This window comes from Podarcis gaigeae (assembly GCF_964106915.1).
Source record: "Podarcis gaigeae genome assembly, chromosome: 1".
NCBI lineage: Eukaryota > Metazoa > Chordata > Lepidosauria > Squamata > Lacertidae > Podarcis > Podarcis gaigeae.
Window position 1 is genome coordinate 130,800,614 of NC_139678.1, and position 16,982 is coordinate 130,817,595.

The 16,982-nt window shown below is 47.1% G+C and overlaps 2 protein-coding genes across 3 annotated transcripts in view; both read right to left on the bottom strand.

The window, feature by feature from the left end:
• Positions 1-15,706, bottom strand: part of DYTN (dystrotelin) — a 28,637-nt gene extending 12,931 nt beyond the window's left edge. The window contains exons 1-10 of the mRNA XM_083708453.1: positions 15,485-15,706; positions 14,417-14,474; positions 12,231-12,305; positions 11,399-11,600; positions 9,776-9,861; positions 8,391-8,488; positions 7,720-7,791; positions 6,128-6,291; positions 4,934-5,045; positions 3,477-3,622 (exon numbers count right to left, since the gene is read on the bottom strand). Of these exons, the coding sequence (XP_083564579.1) occupies positions 3,477-3,622; positions 4,934-5,045; positions 6,128-6,291; positions 7,720-7,791; positions 8,391-8,488; positions 9,776-9,861; positions 11,399-11,600; positions 12,231-12,305; positions 14,417-14,474; positions 15,485-15,493 (1,022 nt within the window). The 5' untranslated portion in view covers positions 15,494-15,706. The remainder of the gene's footprint in view (positions 1-3,476; positions 3,623-4,933; positions 5,046-6,127; positions 6,292-7,719; positions 7,792-8,390; positions 8,489-9,775; positions 9,862-11,398; positions 11,601-12,230; positions 12,306-14,416; positions 14,475-15,484) is intronic.
• The window catches only part of PLEKHM3 (pleckstrin homology domain containing M3), a 798,157-nt gene that overhangs the window by 238,375 nt on the left and 542,800 nt on the right, over positions 1-16,982 (bottom strand). The window lies entirely within an intron of this gene.

Sequence of the window (16,982 nt, forward strand, 5' to 3'; positions counted from 1 at the left end):
GAAGAGTTTGATAATCTGTTTGATTGCGACATGGAATGGCAGGGATGGGATATCTGCCATTCCAAGAAGAAGTCAAACACTGCAGTGAACACATGCAAGATTTTGCATGCACCAAACTATCCCAGACACAGGCTACATTTGAAGCCTAGATGAAGACCAGAGCGTGGTTTATGGCAACCAGAAGGCAGCTTGAGATACTAAAATATTACAGCAACTGAAGTATTGGGAAGAAAACAAAAAGTTCAGAAGATAGTGAAACTGGAGGGCGGCAGAAGATCCATGAATTAGCAAGCACAAAAGCATCCACCATCAATAGAGGTATCCAATTCACAATAATTATTTGGAAGCAGTAAAGTAAGAGGCCCTGAGTGCTCACTGGAAGGACAGATCCTGAAGCTGAGGCTCCAATACTTTGGCCACCTCATGAGAAGAGAAGACTCCCTAGAAAAGACCCTGATGTTGGGAAAGATGGAGGGCACAAGGAGAAGGGGAAAACAGAGGATGAGATAGTTGGACAGTGTTCTCGAAGCTGCCAGCATGAGTTGACCAAACTGTGGGAGGCAGTGGAAGACAGGAGTGCCTGGCGTGCTCTGGTCCATGGGGTCACGAGGAGTTGGACACGACTAAACAACTAAACAACAAAATCATTCCCAAGACAAGTCCTTAAACTGGGAGGTGGGACCAGAGTTGGTGCAAGGAGAAGGGGAAAACAGAGGACAAGATAGTTGGACAGTGTTCTCGAAGCTGCCAGCATGAGTTTGACCAAACTGCGGGAGGCGGTGGAAGACAGGAGTGCCTGGCGTGCTCTGGTCCGTGGGGTCACGAAGAGTCGGACATGACTAAACGGCTAAACAACAACAACAAAAAGTAAGAGGCAGTTTTCAGATGCAGCCACCCAATGCTGACTCAGGGGCAGGTACTGATGATCTCTGCCTCCAGCCCTGTGATTCCTTCTTGTTGGCATCTGTCTGTCTTGGGAGACAATGCAGGAGGGCACGTTTGGGGGGGGGGAGTGCTTGAATGAGCAAGAATTGAGGGCTCCAGCCAAGGAGGTCTGGCATCTGTGTGGCATTTTGATGAAGCACATCTTATCTATGTTCTCTCCTCCTCGTTGTCCCATGCCCCAGGTTTACAGGGCAGCCGGGCAGCCTGTTGGCTTCTTCTTTTGCAATGACTCACCAAGTCAAACACATCCCACCAGCCATACAGGCCTGATGATTGCTGCCCGCCTAAGATTGCAAAAATGAGGGTTTGTCAGGAAGCTGCCAGACCAGGAGGATACGTGGCTGGCAGAACACGACACATGTTGTGCAAATATGCACACACAATGCCCATGTAGATATATAGAAGCTTATTGAAAGTGCGTAGGATTGCCTCGTACATAATCTGAAGGCATTTCAAGTGGCGTCTGCAAGGGACATTTTTTTCATATGTGGTGGGATTGCAAAATTGTTAAGAAATATTGGGAAATGATTTATAATGAAATGAAGAAGATGCTTAAAATAACTTTTGCTAAGAAACCAGAAGCTTTTCTATTAGGTATAACAGGAGTGGACATACCAGGATCACAAAAAGACTTATTTAAGTATGCAACTACAGCTGCACGAATACTGCTAGCACAGCACTTGAAAGAAGAAGGTGTCCCAGCTAAAGAAGATTGGCAAGTTAAATTAAAGGAAGACGCTGAAATGAAATGGCAAAATTGACACTGAAACTAAGAGGAAGAGATGACAATGAGTTGAAAGAAGACTGGAGGGACTTTATTGCATATATACAGAAGCAAAGTACACAGGTTAATACATTAGCAGGATTCTAGAAATATCTGTAAGGAAATATGAATGGACAATAAGTAATTTTAATGATTTTTAAAAATAAAAATGGACATGTGGTATGATGATCTAATGGGATAAGGGGTTGCTTGTGCGTAAGCTCCCAAAACGCTCCAAGTTGAGCCATTAGTTAAAACTCTCCCTAGCCGGACAGCCCTCAGTTTGTGGCTGTCTTAATCACTGGCAGAATCCGTCAGTGGGCGTTTCCTGAACTTCTTCCAACATAAGAGTTCTTTGACAGAAAGTCTCCTCCTTGCTTCCCTGCGTGACAGCTTTCTGCGCAGAGTGGGCGTTCCAAGGGCAGGTCCTGAGCTCTCACTGCTGGTCTCGCTGGAAGCGTCTCTGAGCCTTACCTCCGACGCTGTCTCCTCCTCCCCTCCTTCTTCAGCGGAAGCCCTCCCTCTTCCCCTACTGGTTCCCTCCTCAGCATCTGAGGGTTTCCCAGCATCCGAGAGCCTCTCCACCACCCTGAGCTCCGATGGCAGTTCCCTGACAGATGATAAACAATGAAACCAGGGAAGGGACTAAGGGGAAGTCAACTTTTCTTCTTTCTTTTTCAATTTCTTTCTTTTTTCTTTTTTATGTCCGATTATGAATATGTATTATTGATGCTATTGTTGATGTTATTTTTCTTTTCTTTGTTCTTTTTCTGTTTTATATTTGGAAAATTAATAAAATATTCTTAAAAAAACAACCAATACACAACTGGAGTCCACAATGGAAACAAAGAGGAACATTTTTCCATTTGTGTTGACCCCTCTGCAGATGAGGGAACAACACCCTTAGGGATTCTGGAAATGCTTCTTTTCTTAATGGCCTGCTCAGCTCATAAAGCTGAGCACAGGGAAGCAGCAAATGAAGGGAAGGCGTTTTAACATGATAAAGCAACTCATTACGAAGTTATTAGGCTGGAAGTGCAATACTGAAGTCCAGCTGAAAGCTAGCCAGAGGGGGCTTTCTTCCCACGCTCAGTGAAACTGCAGGAAAACAAATTTCGGCTGGCATTAGCAGCGGCGTAGCGTGGGTTGTCAGCACCCAGGGCAAGGCAAGTAATTTGCGCCCCTAACCCCTAACCTGCCGCCGCTGCCAGCTTCTTCTTGCTGCTGCCTGGGCTGGGGTATTTACGGTAAGGTAGCCACGGCGGCGGCGGCGGGTCCGTGTCAGGTGATCTGAGGCAAGTTGCTGCTGGCGCTGCCGCCCAAACGACACCACTTGCCCGGAGGAGGAGGGCAGAGAGGAGAGGAAAATGCAACATGGCCCAGCAGCTGCAGCAGCGGCGGTGGCGGCGGGACTGTGAGGAGGGGCTGCCTGGCGCGCCCTCCGCGGCCCTGACGTGCGGGGACCGTGGCGAGCGCTGAGAGCCGCTGCCTGCCGGACGCCTTCAGCCCAGATGCGCGCACAGCTCGTCGGTTCCGCGAGACATGGGGCTCTGCTACAGCCTGCGCCCGAGGCTCTTCGGCGACTCCGGAGTCGGCGAGCGCACCCCCCCCCAGATGTTGCACCCGGTGTGGCCGGCCCCCCCGCACCCCCCACGCTACGCCACTGGGCATTAGGCCAGGGTGGCAGCACTATTGAGAACGTGCTGCCAAGGGCCAGAGAGAGGCAGCCTAAGAGGTACAAACACACAGCATCGAATGATGCACTCACTGTGCATGGCTGTCAGCAGAGTAGCCTGCATTCCCCATCACCATCAAGGCCTTCCTTCTCAGAGCTTCCTTCCTCTCGCAGCGCCCTTGTAGCAAGTTGTTTCGGATGATGCGGAAAAACAACTTTGTTCTCTCCTTTGTGGACACCTGTCCGGGTGGCAGGGCAATGGAGAAAGAAGATGGAGGTCTTTAAGCAGAGGCTTGACAACCATATGTCAGGAGTGCTCTGATGGTGTTTCCTGCTTGGCAGGGGGTTGGACTCGATGGCCCTTGTGGTCTCTTCCAACTCTATGATTCTAGGATTCTATGAAAAGGACAGCTAAGAATGTTAAGAATTGGCCCAGGTAAGATAAATGAGGGGCGATATGGGTTGGGGGGGAGAAAGCTCCTTGGTTGATTTAGAAATGGGGAGGGGGATATGTGTAATAGATGAAGAAGGGCTGCAGGAAAGGCGAGGAAGTAAGATTAAAGTGGGGTTCTTGGAGGGAACTGGGGGAAAGTAAAGATTTGTTTATGTAAATACAATAACCAGCTGAGGGCCTTCTGGCGGTTCCCTCACTGTGAGAAGTGAGGTTACAGGGAACCAGGCAGAGGGCCTTTTCGGTAGTGGCACCTGCCCTGTGAAACGCCCTCCCAAGAGATGTCAAGGAAATAAACAACTATCTGACTTTTAGAAGACATCTGAATGCAGCCCTGTTTAAGGAAGTTTTTAAATGTTTGATTGTGTTTTTAATATTCCGTTGGGAGTCGCCCAGAGCAGCTGGGGTATAAATAAATTATTATTATTATTATTATTATTATTATTAGCATTAGCATTACAGTGGTACCTTGGGTTAAGTACTTTATTCGTTCCAGAGGTCCGTTCTTAACCCGAAACTGTCCTTAACCTGAGGTACCACTTTAGCTAATGGGGCCTCCTGCTGCCGCTGCGCCACTGGAGGTACTATTTCTGGGTTAGCAGAGACTGTAACCTGAAGCGTATGTAACCTGAGGTACCACTGTATTACAAAAACTAAAAACCACAAAATTATAAACACAGCCCCAAACAGCAGTATTAACACTACACCAGAAAAGCTTTCATTCAGAAAGAAAACCACATTTGCCTGGTGCCAAAAGGACGATTCACCAGGTGTCAAGAGAATCTCTGTGAGGAGAGGACTCCCCAAATGGGGTGCCACCACTGAAAAGGCCCTCTCTTTCTGCTAGGCACCCACTTTGCTTTAGATCAGGGGTGGGGAAACCTCCAGCCCTGGAACCCCTGTTCAGAGATCGGGGTGGCGTGCAACAATATATTGTGGCTAAAATATCATCCTTTCATTTCCTAGGAAATAACTCTTTCTTAACACAAATCAATCTGATGCATGCCAGAATGCAAAACTTAGCACCAACCACCCAGTTAACTCAGCATTCAGTAGGCTAGTAGACTAAGCAATAGAAGTGAATGGGTCCATGACTAACCGGCACACAGTGCTCCATCACAGGGTGAGATTTCTTGTGAGGTTTGCAGAGTTGTCCGGTAAAGAAGCAGACTTGGCAAATGTCAAAGTTCAGGCACTTCAGGCAACGATACCTGGACAGACAAGAAATGAAAACCTAGTAAAGACCCATAGGGATGGGGAGAGAAATGCAATTCAGTTTGCATTTACAGGAAATTTATTAAATTTGCACTGACTGTCCAAATCAATATGAGAACCAGAATGCAGCCACCCTTCCAAATTCACACTTATCTGAATTTGTGGTGCAGTTTCCCAGCCAATGTTTACAAAAATGCACATATTACTGGGGGGCAGGATGTGCATCAAAATGAAGATACTAGTGAAATTAATATTCAGGAATGTATTACACCAAGAGAAACTGCTTGGGGGATGTGTGCACATTTGTTAACACTATATACAGAAATATGTTTGTTAGGAAAAATCTACACTAAAATGTTCAATAGTTTTCAGGAGGGATTAAAAAAAATCTGCAAATTGCTGCAGAAATGTGGGGAATTGAATTTAAGATTGGAAAAAATGAGAAATAAAATGAGAAGCTGACTTATCCGCCCATCCCTAGTGGGAGATTCACAGAAACGGCTCAATTCACTTCAGAGGAATATTCATGAGTAAATGAAACAATAATCACCAAATGAGAATTTCCTATACCTAGTGTCAGGGAACTGCCATCGGAGCCAGAGGAGGAGGGAGGGCTCCAGAGGGATGCCGGAGAGGGTCCCAGGAGGGAGGGAGGCAGCCCATCTGAGTGGAGAAGGGGGGCAGATGGGGGAATCGGTGAGGCGGTCCCATGACTCCTCGCCGGAGACCAGCGGGGAGAGCACGGGTCCTCCGCTGCCCACACCCTCCCTGCGCAGAAGGCTTCCGCGCAGGGAGAGTAGGCAGAGACTTGGCGTCAAAGAACTTCTTTGCTAGAAGAAGTTCAAGAAACGCCCACTGATGGATTCTGCCAGCGATTGAGACAGCCACGGATGGGTGGCTGTCTGGACAGAAAGGGTTCACCCAGGTGACTCAGCCAGGTGTGGCGACGACTTACGCACGAGCAACCCCCTAGAACCATTACACCTAGATTCAGCCACCCCTCAAAACTAGATTTTTTGTGCAATTAAGTGGCTGAATCTTTGAATAGCACTGGCCTAGTTATTATGATACAACACACCTTAGTCCAGTGATGGGAAAGCTCTTGCAGATGTTACATTTGACCTGGTGTTTGACCATTTCTGTTGCTGACAATCTGTAGCAGGTGGGGAGCCAGAGAAGGATGGCAGGTTCAGACTGGAGCCAAGATAAGAACCTCTCTTCATCAACTGCAGAACCCAGAACCTGAAGGAGAACACTAGTCCTTAGCTCAAACAAGAACTTTGTCTCAGGCACAACATGTAGCACAAAGTCTGGCTTTTCACTGGAAAAGATCACTCTAAAAACTAACCCACAGGTTTTCTACGAGTCTGTGTTGAAATCGCATCTATAATTGCAAAGGAATCCAAATAAGACATACTTAAAGGTAAAGGGACCCCTGACCATTAGGTCCATTTGGCGCTCATCTCGCTTTATTGGCCGAGGGAGCTGGCGTACAGCTTCCGGGTCATGTGGCCAGCATGACTAAGCCGCTTCTGCTGAACCAGAGCAGCGCATGGAAACGCTGTTTACCTTCCCGGCAGAGCAGTACCTATTTATATACTTGCATTTTGACATGCTTTTGAACTGCTAGGTTGGCAGGAGCAGGGACCGAGCAACGGGAGCTCACCCCGTCGCAATGCTCTTAGGTTAGTCCTCTCACTGATGTCAATGGGTCTACTCTATGACTCAGTTGAATACAACTCTCTGGTTTTGGAGCTAATCTCTATCATGGCCAGGGCTGGCCCACCCCATGAGGCAAAGTGAGGCAACTGCCTCAGGCAGCAGGATCCACAGCAGCGGATCCCAGTGCAGATCCTTACCCCACCCCCTCATTTCTGATGTAGATCTTCGCTCACCGCATCTTCCTGGCCAGGAGGGGGCACCAGTTTTGTGATTCACCTCAGGTGCCAATGGCTGCTAAATCAGGCTGGTGTCCTTGAAATGGAGAGGCTGCTCTCACTGAGGGTGGAGAAAGCAACTGAGAAAGAGTTGCAGCTCTCCTGCTGAAGCAAGAACTCAGTTCTGCTCTTATGGAGTCTCCAGCCTGAGTCTTGTATGGAAAAATCCAGGCAGGGCTGACCTACCCATGGGGCAAGGTGAGGTGACCGCCTTAGGCGTCAGGATTCACAGAGGCAGCAGATCCTAATGTAGATCTTTATTTCCCCTTTGTTCCTCATGAAGATCTTCACTCAGCCCTCCTCATAGCTGTCAACTTTTCCCTTTTCTTGTGAGGAATCCTATTCGGAATAAGGGAATTTCCCTTTAAAAAGGGAAAAGTTGACAGCTATGGCTCTCCTTCCTTGATGGGGAGGGAGGTGCCATTTTGTGGTTCGCCTCAGGTACCAAAATGTATTGGGCCAGCCCTCTATCCAGGGTACCAGTGAAGCCTCTACTGAGATCTTTGCTCAAAAAGGACGGAATGTCTTTTGTGACGGTGATAGCAGTCTTCAAGGTCCATAAGATGCGAGCTTAATTGGATCTGGTCTCTTACAGTTCAGGAAATCACTCTGTTTTGTGACAGAAGAATGAAGGGACTGTGCAATTAAGTAATATATCTCAGAAGTGCATTTTCTGCCAGTGAAGATGGTTATATATGACCCAAGCTACATTTGATACTGTATTTTAACTCACCCCACTGAAACAACTCTTCACTGCAATTTCCACGTTAGACAGGTTACGGCGTTCTCCCACGACTGCCAGGATCTGCAAAACACATTGTCACCATAAACCCTCAGCAAAAGACCACCGCTATCACACGGAATGAGAAGAGGCTATATAAAAATAAAGGGAAGTGAAAAGGGCATTTCTGCCCTGACAAAAGATTATGGGTTTTATTTAAAGTGTCACACCTGAAACTTTAACTCTGTGCATGTATGTTGGCATGTCAGTGCGTTGTCATGACCTAGGGCTCTGGCTTCCTGTCCTGAGGGGAAGAGGCTAGGGATTGAGAGGGCATATTAGACTGGGATTTAGCTTCAAAACCAGCCTGTAAGAGCCCTTCGTCTTCAGGAGTTCTGGCACCAAGAGAGGCCTCCCTCTTATCCAAGCATCCTTGGAATCTGATGTTTGTCCTTTCTTAACTAGCTGATTCATTCCTCGTTATTGTCTCACCCTCTCTGATCTGCACACCTCATTTTTCCTATCTCTCAGTATTCGAGGAGACTCTGAAGTGAATGAACAAGGATGCTCTGGGAATATCCGTCCATCAGATATCCATGTTAGGGCCATGTAGTTTTTCTCACCGGTCTTCTTCAGGAGATTCACCACCTCTCCATTTCCACGTTGCACAGTAGCTGAATTACCTGGAGTAAGTCTGTTAGCAGATTCCTCACACCGTTTCGAGAAATATGAGTCCGGCTGGCGCTCCTTCCTGCACAGGTTGCATAAAGCTGAAAGAGAGCTGCCAGCACCAGAGGATACCAGTCAGAATTCCTGGAGAGTTATTTCCTAGCCTGTGTTCTTCAGGTCAGGTATTTGGAGCCAAATGCATGAGACACAATCGTGAACCTGGGTCTCCTTGGTCCTAACCCAACACTCTAACCCAGGCATCCCCAAACCTGGCCTTCCAGATGCTTTGGGACTACAGTTCCCATCATCCCTGACCACTGGTCCTGTTAGCTAGGGATGATGGGAATTGTAGTCCCAAAACATCTGGAGGGCCGAGTTTGGGGATCCCTGCTCTAACCGCTATAACACCCTGGTGCAGTGACATGGCATGATTACACAATCACTTACAATCCAACATGGAGCTGAATGTATTTAAGCCTGTCTGTCTCTCTGCCATTTCCTTACTATACTCAGCCCTTGCCTCCAGGGATGGTAATTTTGGGTAATAATGGCACCCTGAGAGAGTCCAAAACATCTCAATTATGGATCTTCTCAATTTTGCACCCCCTCAACTCAGCATCCCATGGGGGGGAAACACTTCTAGCACCCTAAATCCAGCACTGCTTGCCTCTGTAAAGGGACGCCTGACCATTAGGTCCAGTTGTGAACGCCTCTGGGGTTGCGGTACTCATCTCGCTTTATTGCCCAAGGGAGCCGGCGTATAGTTTCTGGGTCATGTGGCCAGCATGACTAAGCTGCTTCTGGCAAACCAGAGCAGCACAAGGAAACACCATTTACCTTCCCGCCGGAGTGGTACCTATTTATCTACTTGCACTTTGACATGCTTTCGAACTGCTAGGTTGGCAGGAGCAGGGACCAAGCAACGGGAGCTCACCCCGTTGCAGGGATTCAAACTGCCGACCTTCTCATCAGCAAGTCCTAGGCTCTGTGGTTTAACCCACAGCACCACCCGCGTCCCTTCCAGGAACGGTAATTTTGGGTAATAATGGCACCCTGAGTAAGGTCAAAACTTGGGACCCCAATGGATCTTCTCAGTTATGGATCTTCTCAATTTTACACCCCTCGTCTCAGCATCCAGTGCGGGAGAACCACTTCCAGTGCCCTAAATCGAGCACTGCTTGCATCTACTGATGCAAAAAGGGAAACTGAGAGGTGTAAAGGAAAAGAGAAACTGCATTTATTTCTGCTATTCTCTTTGGGTGGGCAGTTCATTTTTCACGTTTTCGTCTGTGCTTAGCAAGACTTGATTGCTTACTGTGCAAAAAAAGCGTATATGTTTGTCAGCACTCTGAGCCAAACTGGTTGCGGAGAATAAATACAGAAGAGCAATACTGCTTACCTCTATATTTGGTGAGCAGGCCATCCCCTGAGAGAGCAATTAGAGCAGCTGCAGCTGATTGGGGCTGGATAAAGCCCACCCCATTTCTACAATGTAAGAAAAAGGGGCATGAAGCAAGAGGAAAATCAACAGCTGCTACATGAGCTATCTCCCAACTTTGGAATTTGAAGTCCCTTTTCCTGACCAAAAAAAGGAGAAAGGTTCTACACCAGCGCCAGGAATCTGCAGCCCCCAAATGTAGTTTGTTAATAAATAAAATTGTATGCTGCCTTTCCACAATGAGCTGTACTCAAGATGATTTGCAACAAAATACAAGAGGTGTGGGCGTCCAGTAAGTCAATGTACAAAACGAGACAAATTCAAACAGGAGAAAAACCGACAATTGAGGAAACACAGACACCGCCCCCCCCAGTGCTACTACTTCTGTGTCTTTATGACGCTGAACTACCAGTACCTCCTCCTTTCAGTAGGTGATAGTGTTACCTGGCATCGAGAAACCAGGTGTGCAATGTCCCCCCCTCTGCCAATCTCTGCTAGGCACAGGTTGCCCACTTTAGGTCTAGAGCAGTGGTTCCCAACCTTTTTTTGGTTATGCCCCACCTAAGCACCTCTAAAATCCTGATGCCCCCCCCCCCCCAGTGACATATACAGTGGTACCTCGGGTTACAGACACTTCAGGTTACAGACTCCACTAACCTAGAAATAGTACCTCAGGTTAAGAACTTTGCTTCAGGATGAGAACAGAAATTGCATGGCGGCGGCGCAGTGGCAGCAGGAGGCCCCATTAGCTAAAGTGGTGCTTCAGGTTAAGAACGGACCTCCAGAACAAATTAAGTTCTTAACCTGAGGTACCCCTGTAATTCTTATTATTCAAAAAGTGAACTCCCATTCACGTGGAGGAAGCTAAAAGGCCATTAAAAGTAAAGGGACCTCTAACCATTAGGTCCAGTCGCGGACAACTCTGGGGTTGCAGCGCTCATCTTGCTTTACTGGCCAAGGGAGCCGGTGTACAGCTTCCGGGTCATGTGGCCAGCTTGACTAAGCCTCTTCTGGCAAACCAGAGCAGCGCACGGAAACACCATTTACCTTCCCGCCGGAGCAGTACCTATTTATCTACTTGCACTTTGATGTGCTTTCAAACTGCTAGGTTGGCAGGAGCAGCGACCGAGCAACAGGAGCTCACCCCATCACGGGGATTCGAACCACTGACCTTCTGATCGGCAAGCCCTAGGCTCTGTGGTTTAAGCCACAGCGCCACCCGCGTCCCATTAAGGCCATTAACTTGGTCTAACTCATTCTCAAATTGCCCCCCTTAAAAATCAAATTGCCCCCCTGTGTGTGGGGGTGCCCCACACTAGGAACCACGGGTCTAGAGCCCATTACTGAGGCCATGATACCATAACCTGCAACCTGAAAACAAACTAATACATGCCATGCCAAATCACTTCTAAGGTATATTTACTGCACCTGTCAATCTGAAAATTGGCCCTAGTTTGGAACTGCCATATATATTTATATCTAGAACCATGGTTTTAAAAAACCAAATGAACCAGGCATTTTTGCATCAAAATGTGAAGCTGCCATAAATCTGCCATGAGACACTGGGTGCCTCTGTGTTGTCACCTATCATACGCAGAGGTCAGGAGGCTCAGAGTTAATTCAGCTGCCTTTGGGTCCACCTGGCCTGGCTTCTCTAATCTGGTTCTCTTAAATAGCTCCTTTAGCAGTCGCATGAGTTGCTCCACAGAGAGAGGCTTCTGCTTCTCCGCCCGGCATTTGTGGTTTGGCAGGATTTGCTGAATCGAAGAGACGTCAGTCAACTTGACTGAAAAATAAAGCAACAAATTAATTCCGAAGTCCCACCAGCTCAGAACGAAGAAATTGTCATTCATTATTTCAGCTTCTCACGCTGCCTCCCCCAAGACCTCCTCCAAGTTAACTCAGATTTTGTAACTCTTAGTGACTGTGTTCAGACATCACAATAAACCATGGTTTTCACAATGGTGGGAATGAGTGTAGGCTTTTGCATTTCTGGTCCTCTTCTGGCACAGCTGTGAGGAGTCTGGAAGCTTTCATCCTTCTTTTTTCCATTAATTACAGCTGGTTGTCAACTGAATTTGGACAAACTGTGATTAATCTTAACTGTGGTTTGCTTGAAACAAGCTAACTGGATTAAAGCTGGTTTGATTATCAAACAATAGTTAAGATTATCCACAGTTTACGATTTGGACAACATGCGAAACTGTGGTTAATCCAAAACTGAAGTGAAAGTTTCTTATCTCCGCTTGGGAGCTTCAATGGTGTTTCATTTCTTTAGGTGTCCTTCCCACCTGTTTATCCAGATGAAAACATAATATGCTGAACCCTGGAGACCCTTAAGAGCCATGCATTGCAGGTTCAACACTGAATCCAACTCAGCTCTGAGTTGCACAGGAGGCCAGACTATTACACTTACGTTGGCATAGGCTTTGCACAGCACGGAGCTTCAGGGCTGTTCTGTAGACAGAATTCTCAATGGTATTCAGAGCCTCTGTGAAGAGAATGCAGAACATCAGGAAATCAAAGAGGGAGGCTCAACCTGATACATTTGGGAATACATGGTTCCCCTTTATTGCGTTCATTAACTTCTCTGTAGAAGGTATATGACCTCTGAGCTCTCAGTCATGGCTTCTTCTTGAGAGACTCGCTAGCCTGAAGATGTTTGTTGACCTATTTTGTACCTCATGCTATTATTAGGACTCTTCCCCCCCCCCATGTGCATTCCTACGTAGGTACTGATGCTGACCTGAAATGCCGTTCACTTTCTGTTTATTATGTTCCTTCCTTTTTCTTATGTACTTTCATCATTGTTGTTACCCTAACTCTATGAATACAATGGTACCTCAGGTTAAGAACTTAATACGTTCCGGAGGTCCGTTCTTAACCTGAAACTGTTCTTAACCTGAAGAACCACTTTAGCTAATGAGACCTCCTGCTGCCGCCGCTGTGCAATTTCTGTTCTCATCCTGAAGCAAAGTTCTTAACCCGAGGTACTATTTCTGGGTTAGCGGAGTCTGTAATCTGAAGCGTCTGTAACCTGAAGTGTCTGTAACCCGAGGTACCACTGTAGACAGTTTTGAAACAAGAAGGGGGGGGGGGAGTGAACTGTTTGAAGGAAGGAACAGCCAGGGACATGAAATGATTGTAAACTTTTCATAGGGACGTTGTTGGCATCTGTCTGTCTCAGGAGACAACGGAGTGCGCCTCTGGGGGTGAAGTCAAACCGCTGCATTAGCAGCACCAAAGTGACCTCCCTGGGGTGAACACCTGAGCAGTGTGTATGGAGGTTTTGTGCTGCCCAGGTGACAAAACTCGCTGATGTGGTCCAAAGGAAAGCAGAGCAATACGTTGGACACCAGCATGGCTGCAGGAGTTGCCGGAAGGAGACGTACAAGGCTGCACCCGAATAGCTACAACCATGGGACTCCCCAGTTTACTGCCTTTATTTACTTATTTGGGGCAGCGTGTTGCACCATGTGCTCTTTCCCCAGTGAATACCCACCGGTTGGTATTTGTTGGGGCCCCAGTTGGGCAGAAGCTTCACACTTCACCCTAAGTCTGCCAGCCCCAACTCTCTGTTGGACTTTGGCTCGCTTGGCTCACCACTCCAACCCTCTCTGCCCCAACTCTTGCCTTCTTCCTCAGTTATCAGGAACTCTGAGGCCTCCCTGTCAATAGCCCTGTCTCTCTCCCTCCCCACTTCTATCTCCAGATGTTCTTTGCCCAGTTTACCCAGCAGCTGCAAGCCCTGATACTGCATCCACGCTGGAGGGAAGCCCAGGGGGTGGACAGAAACAGAGACAGAGGACTCAGCTATACAGCTGCAAATGCAACATTCTAAGTACATTTTAATGCATTATTCAAATGTGCCACTAGATGGCAATGGTGAGCTTATGGCAAATTCAATATATTTTTCATAACTTTTTTGAAAAGGCATTTTCACAGCGTTTTTTTATATGTGTCTGGATTCCACCAGAGAGACAAAGTGAGTGCATGATTGTGTACAGATTATAGCTTGGACGTGTGCCACAGAAAATGCATATCCCAAAGGCAGGAGGGTTTGTGTGTGCGTGTGCATGAGGGCACTTTTTTCTGGGTGGGCCCATTGCCCGAATTAGTATAAAAGCCCCTCTGCTTTAAAAGCAAACCAAACATTCAGGTAAAGGTAAAGGGACCCCTGACCATTAGGTCCAGTCATGACTGACTCTGGGGTTGTGGCGCTCATCTCACTTTATTGGCTGAGGGAGCCGGCATACAGCTTCTAGGTCATGTGGCCAGCAGGACTAAACCGCTTCTGGCGAACCAGAGCAGTGCACAGAAACACTGTTTACCTTCCCGCCGGAGTGGTACCTATTTATCTACTTGCACTTTGACGTCCTTTCGAACTGCTAGGTTGGCAGGAGCAGGGACTGAGCAACGGGCGCTCATCCCGTCGCGGGGATTTGAACCGCCAACCTTCTGATTGGCAAGTCCTAGGCTCTGCGGTTTAACCCACAGCGCCACCCACGTCCCCCAAAGATCCAATTCCATTTGTAACAGGAGGCCAACGCATCAGATAACTGAGAACTTGTTGAGGTGCACAAGGCACCTTTTAATACTTACCTTGTTGGTCCAGATCCATCTTATTCAACTTGGAGACAGGAAAACAATTGTGGTGTCCCTGTAAGTAAATGAACTATGTTAGAAAGTTGCAGCTTTCAAGCAGCCGCAAGAAAATACACAAGTGGCACAACACAAGCAAGGGCACAGAGCTGGAACTAGATCTCAAACTCGTGTCCTGGAAGACCAAACAGCAAAAGCGAGAACCAGCACAGTGTTAAGTAATGATCAGTAATACCTCTTATTTATGATACATCCAATAATAATATTAAGATATAATGTTTCCATAACAAATTTAATAGTTTACCGTATTTTTCGCTCTGTAAGATGCACCAGACCACAAGACGCACCTAGTTTTTGGAGGAGGGAAACAAGAAAAAAAATATTCTGAATCTCAGAAGCCAGAACAGCAAGAGGGATCGCTGCGCAGTGAAAGCAGCAATCCCTCTTGCTGTTCTGGCTTCTGGGATAGCTGCACAGCCTGCATTTGCTCCATAAGACACACACACATTTCCTCTTACTTTTTAGGAGGGAAAAAGTGAGTCTTATAGAGCCAAAAATACGGTAATTTTAAGCACTCCCAGAATTGAAGAAATGCGTGGAACTATACAGCCGGTCATACTAGTGAACTGAAACGTGTTCAAAATGCTTGCCGATGGGACCTTTAAAACATCAACACTGATTAAAGAAAAGGCAGTCAAAATAAACTATATAGGCAAAGCAATGCCAGCCTTCTCATCCACAGTTCTGAATGACTCACAATTCACTGTGTGATAAGGAAAAATACAGCAGTGCCATTTGTTTGTGTAAAAAGAGCTATATCTGACGTTTCAGTAAGGTATGGCTTGCAACAACACACAAGGAACTTAAGTTTCAACTGAGGCTCTTTAGTATTATTTCCTGGGCCTTTTACACACATACAAACCATCCTTTCCCCAGGTCTTTATCACTACACAGGTTTCAGGACCCTCAGGTGCAAAGGTGAGGGATCAGTGAAGGCGGCAGTTCTGCTGCAGCCTGGAAATACCACATAAAGTACGAAAGGTAAAGTACAGTAATCAAAAATATCACCTCCGTCATCCTTTCTTTCACTCTGCTGCCACCGCATACACAAGTTCTCCTTCAGGGAAGACCTTACCTCTGTGGTCGTCATCTACAAAAGGCCTGCAGGGGGTTCAAGGAAGACAAAACAGTCTGCCCCCCATTATAAACTGACATCCCAGGGTTGGGGATAAGTGCAAGCCCTTGAAATAATTGGGAGTTTTCACTACTTTTACAGCGAAAATGCCCAGCTTCCTCGCAACTGTTTTCCGCTCACAGCAACAAAATCCCAAGTGCACTCAATTAATAATAGAGATTCTGAATAATTGAAAACGGGCAGCGTCTTTGAACTGTGTCTCCGAAGGCCATTACGCACAGGTCTGCCCTGTCTTTCTGGAAAATGAGACTTGAGCATCTCCAGGTAGCTAAGAAACATGATGCTGCTATAGAGACTGAGGAGCAGAGGAGCCATTATCAGTAACACAGGAAAACATGAAAGGGCAGCGGCTACCGTCCTTGCGTCAAATTCACAAACTCCCCCTAAAGCAATAAAGAATTTCTTAAAAGCCCGAGAGATTATTTTAAGGACATAAAATGTACTTTTGCAACTCTCAAGATGAGTGGCCTCAAAAGTATCAGTGTAATGAATCAAGCTCCAGAACAATTAGGTTTCCTTAGGAAGGAACTTACAAAAATTGGTGCTTTTGGAATCCGATCCACCATAATCAGTTTTAGGAATTTCATCATATTGATTTTTTTGATGGATATTAAATATAGGTACAAGCGTCATAGACCCACGCTGGCTTTAGCTATTTCTGTGTATGCTTTTGGAAGAACAAGCCAAAAGGCCGATACAAAAGATTTCTTTATTACAGTAATTATGTTGCTCTTGTAGAAGAACAAAATCCTGATTGTAGCAGCCCTTGAAGTTAACCATCTCATCTTCTAATTCCCTCTAGTGATGAAGTGGTTGACTATTGACAGGGCTGAAGCCAAGACAGGGTTACTGAAAAACATTAGGATGCTTGGAGAAACCTTGAGGTACCGTATTTTTCGCTCCACAAGGTGCACCTGACCATAAGGCGCACCTACTTTTTGGGGGGAGAATTCAAGAAAAAAAATATGCGGCTCTTGGGAGCTTTTGCGGGAGGTGGGGGAAGTGAGAGAGCCTTGCTCTGTCCCTTCCCCCACCTCCCGCAAAAGCCAGGGATAGCCACACAAAGTCTCCCCAGGGCAGCAGGATGAAGGCTCCCCGCTGCCCTGCGGAGGCTTCGCGGGCTACCCCAGAGCTGCTCAGGAGCTTGTTGGGGGAAGCCCAGGTTTCGCCCACCCCCAGAAAGCAGGTCGGGGAGCAGCAGAAAGGCTGTGTGCAGCCTTCCCACTGCTCCCTGAGCTTGTGGGGCTGGCGGTGGGGGAAGCGCTTTCCCCCACCCCCAGCCCCAAAGAGCAGGTCGGGGCTGGCAGGGGCAGAATCCCAAATCATAGTTGTTTTCAATGCTTGCCCGCTGCACTTTTCATTCTCACAAAC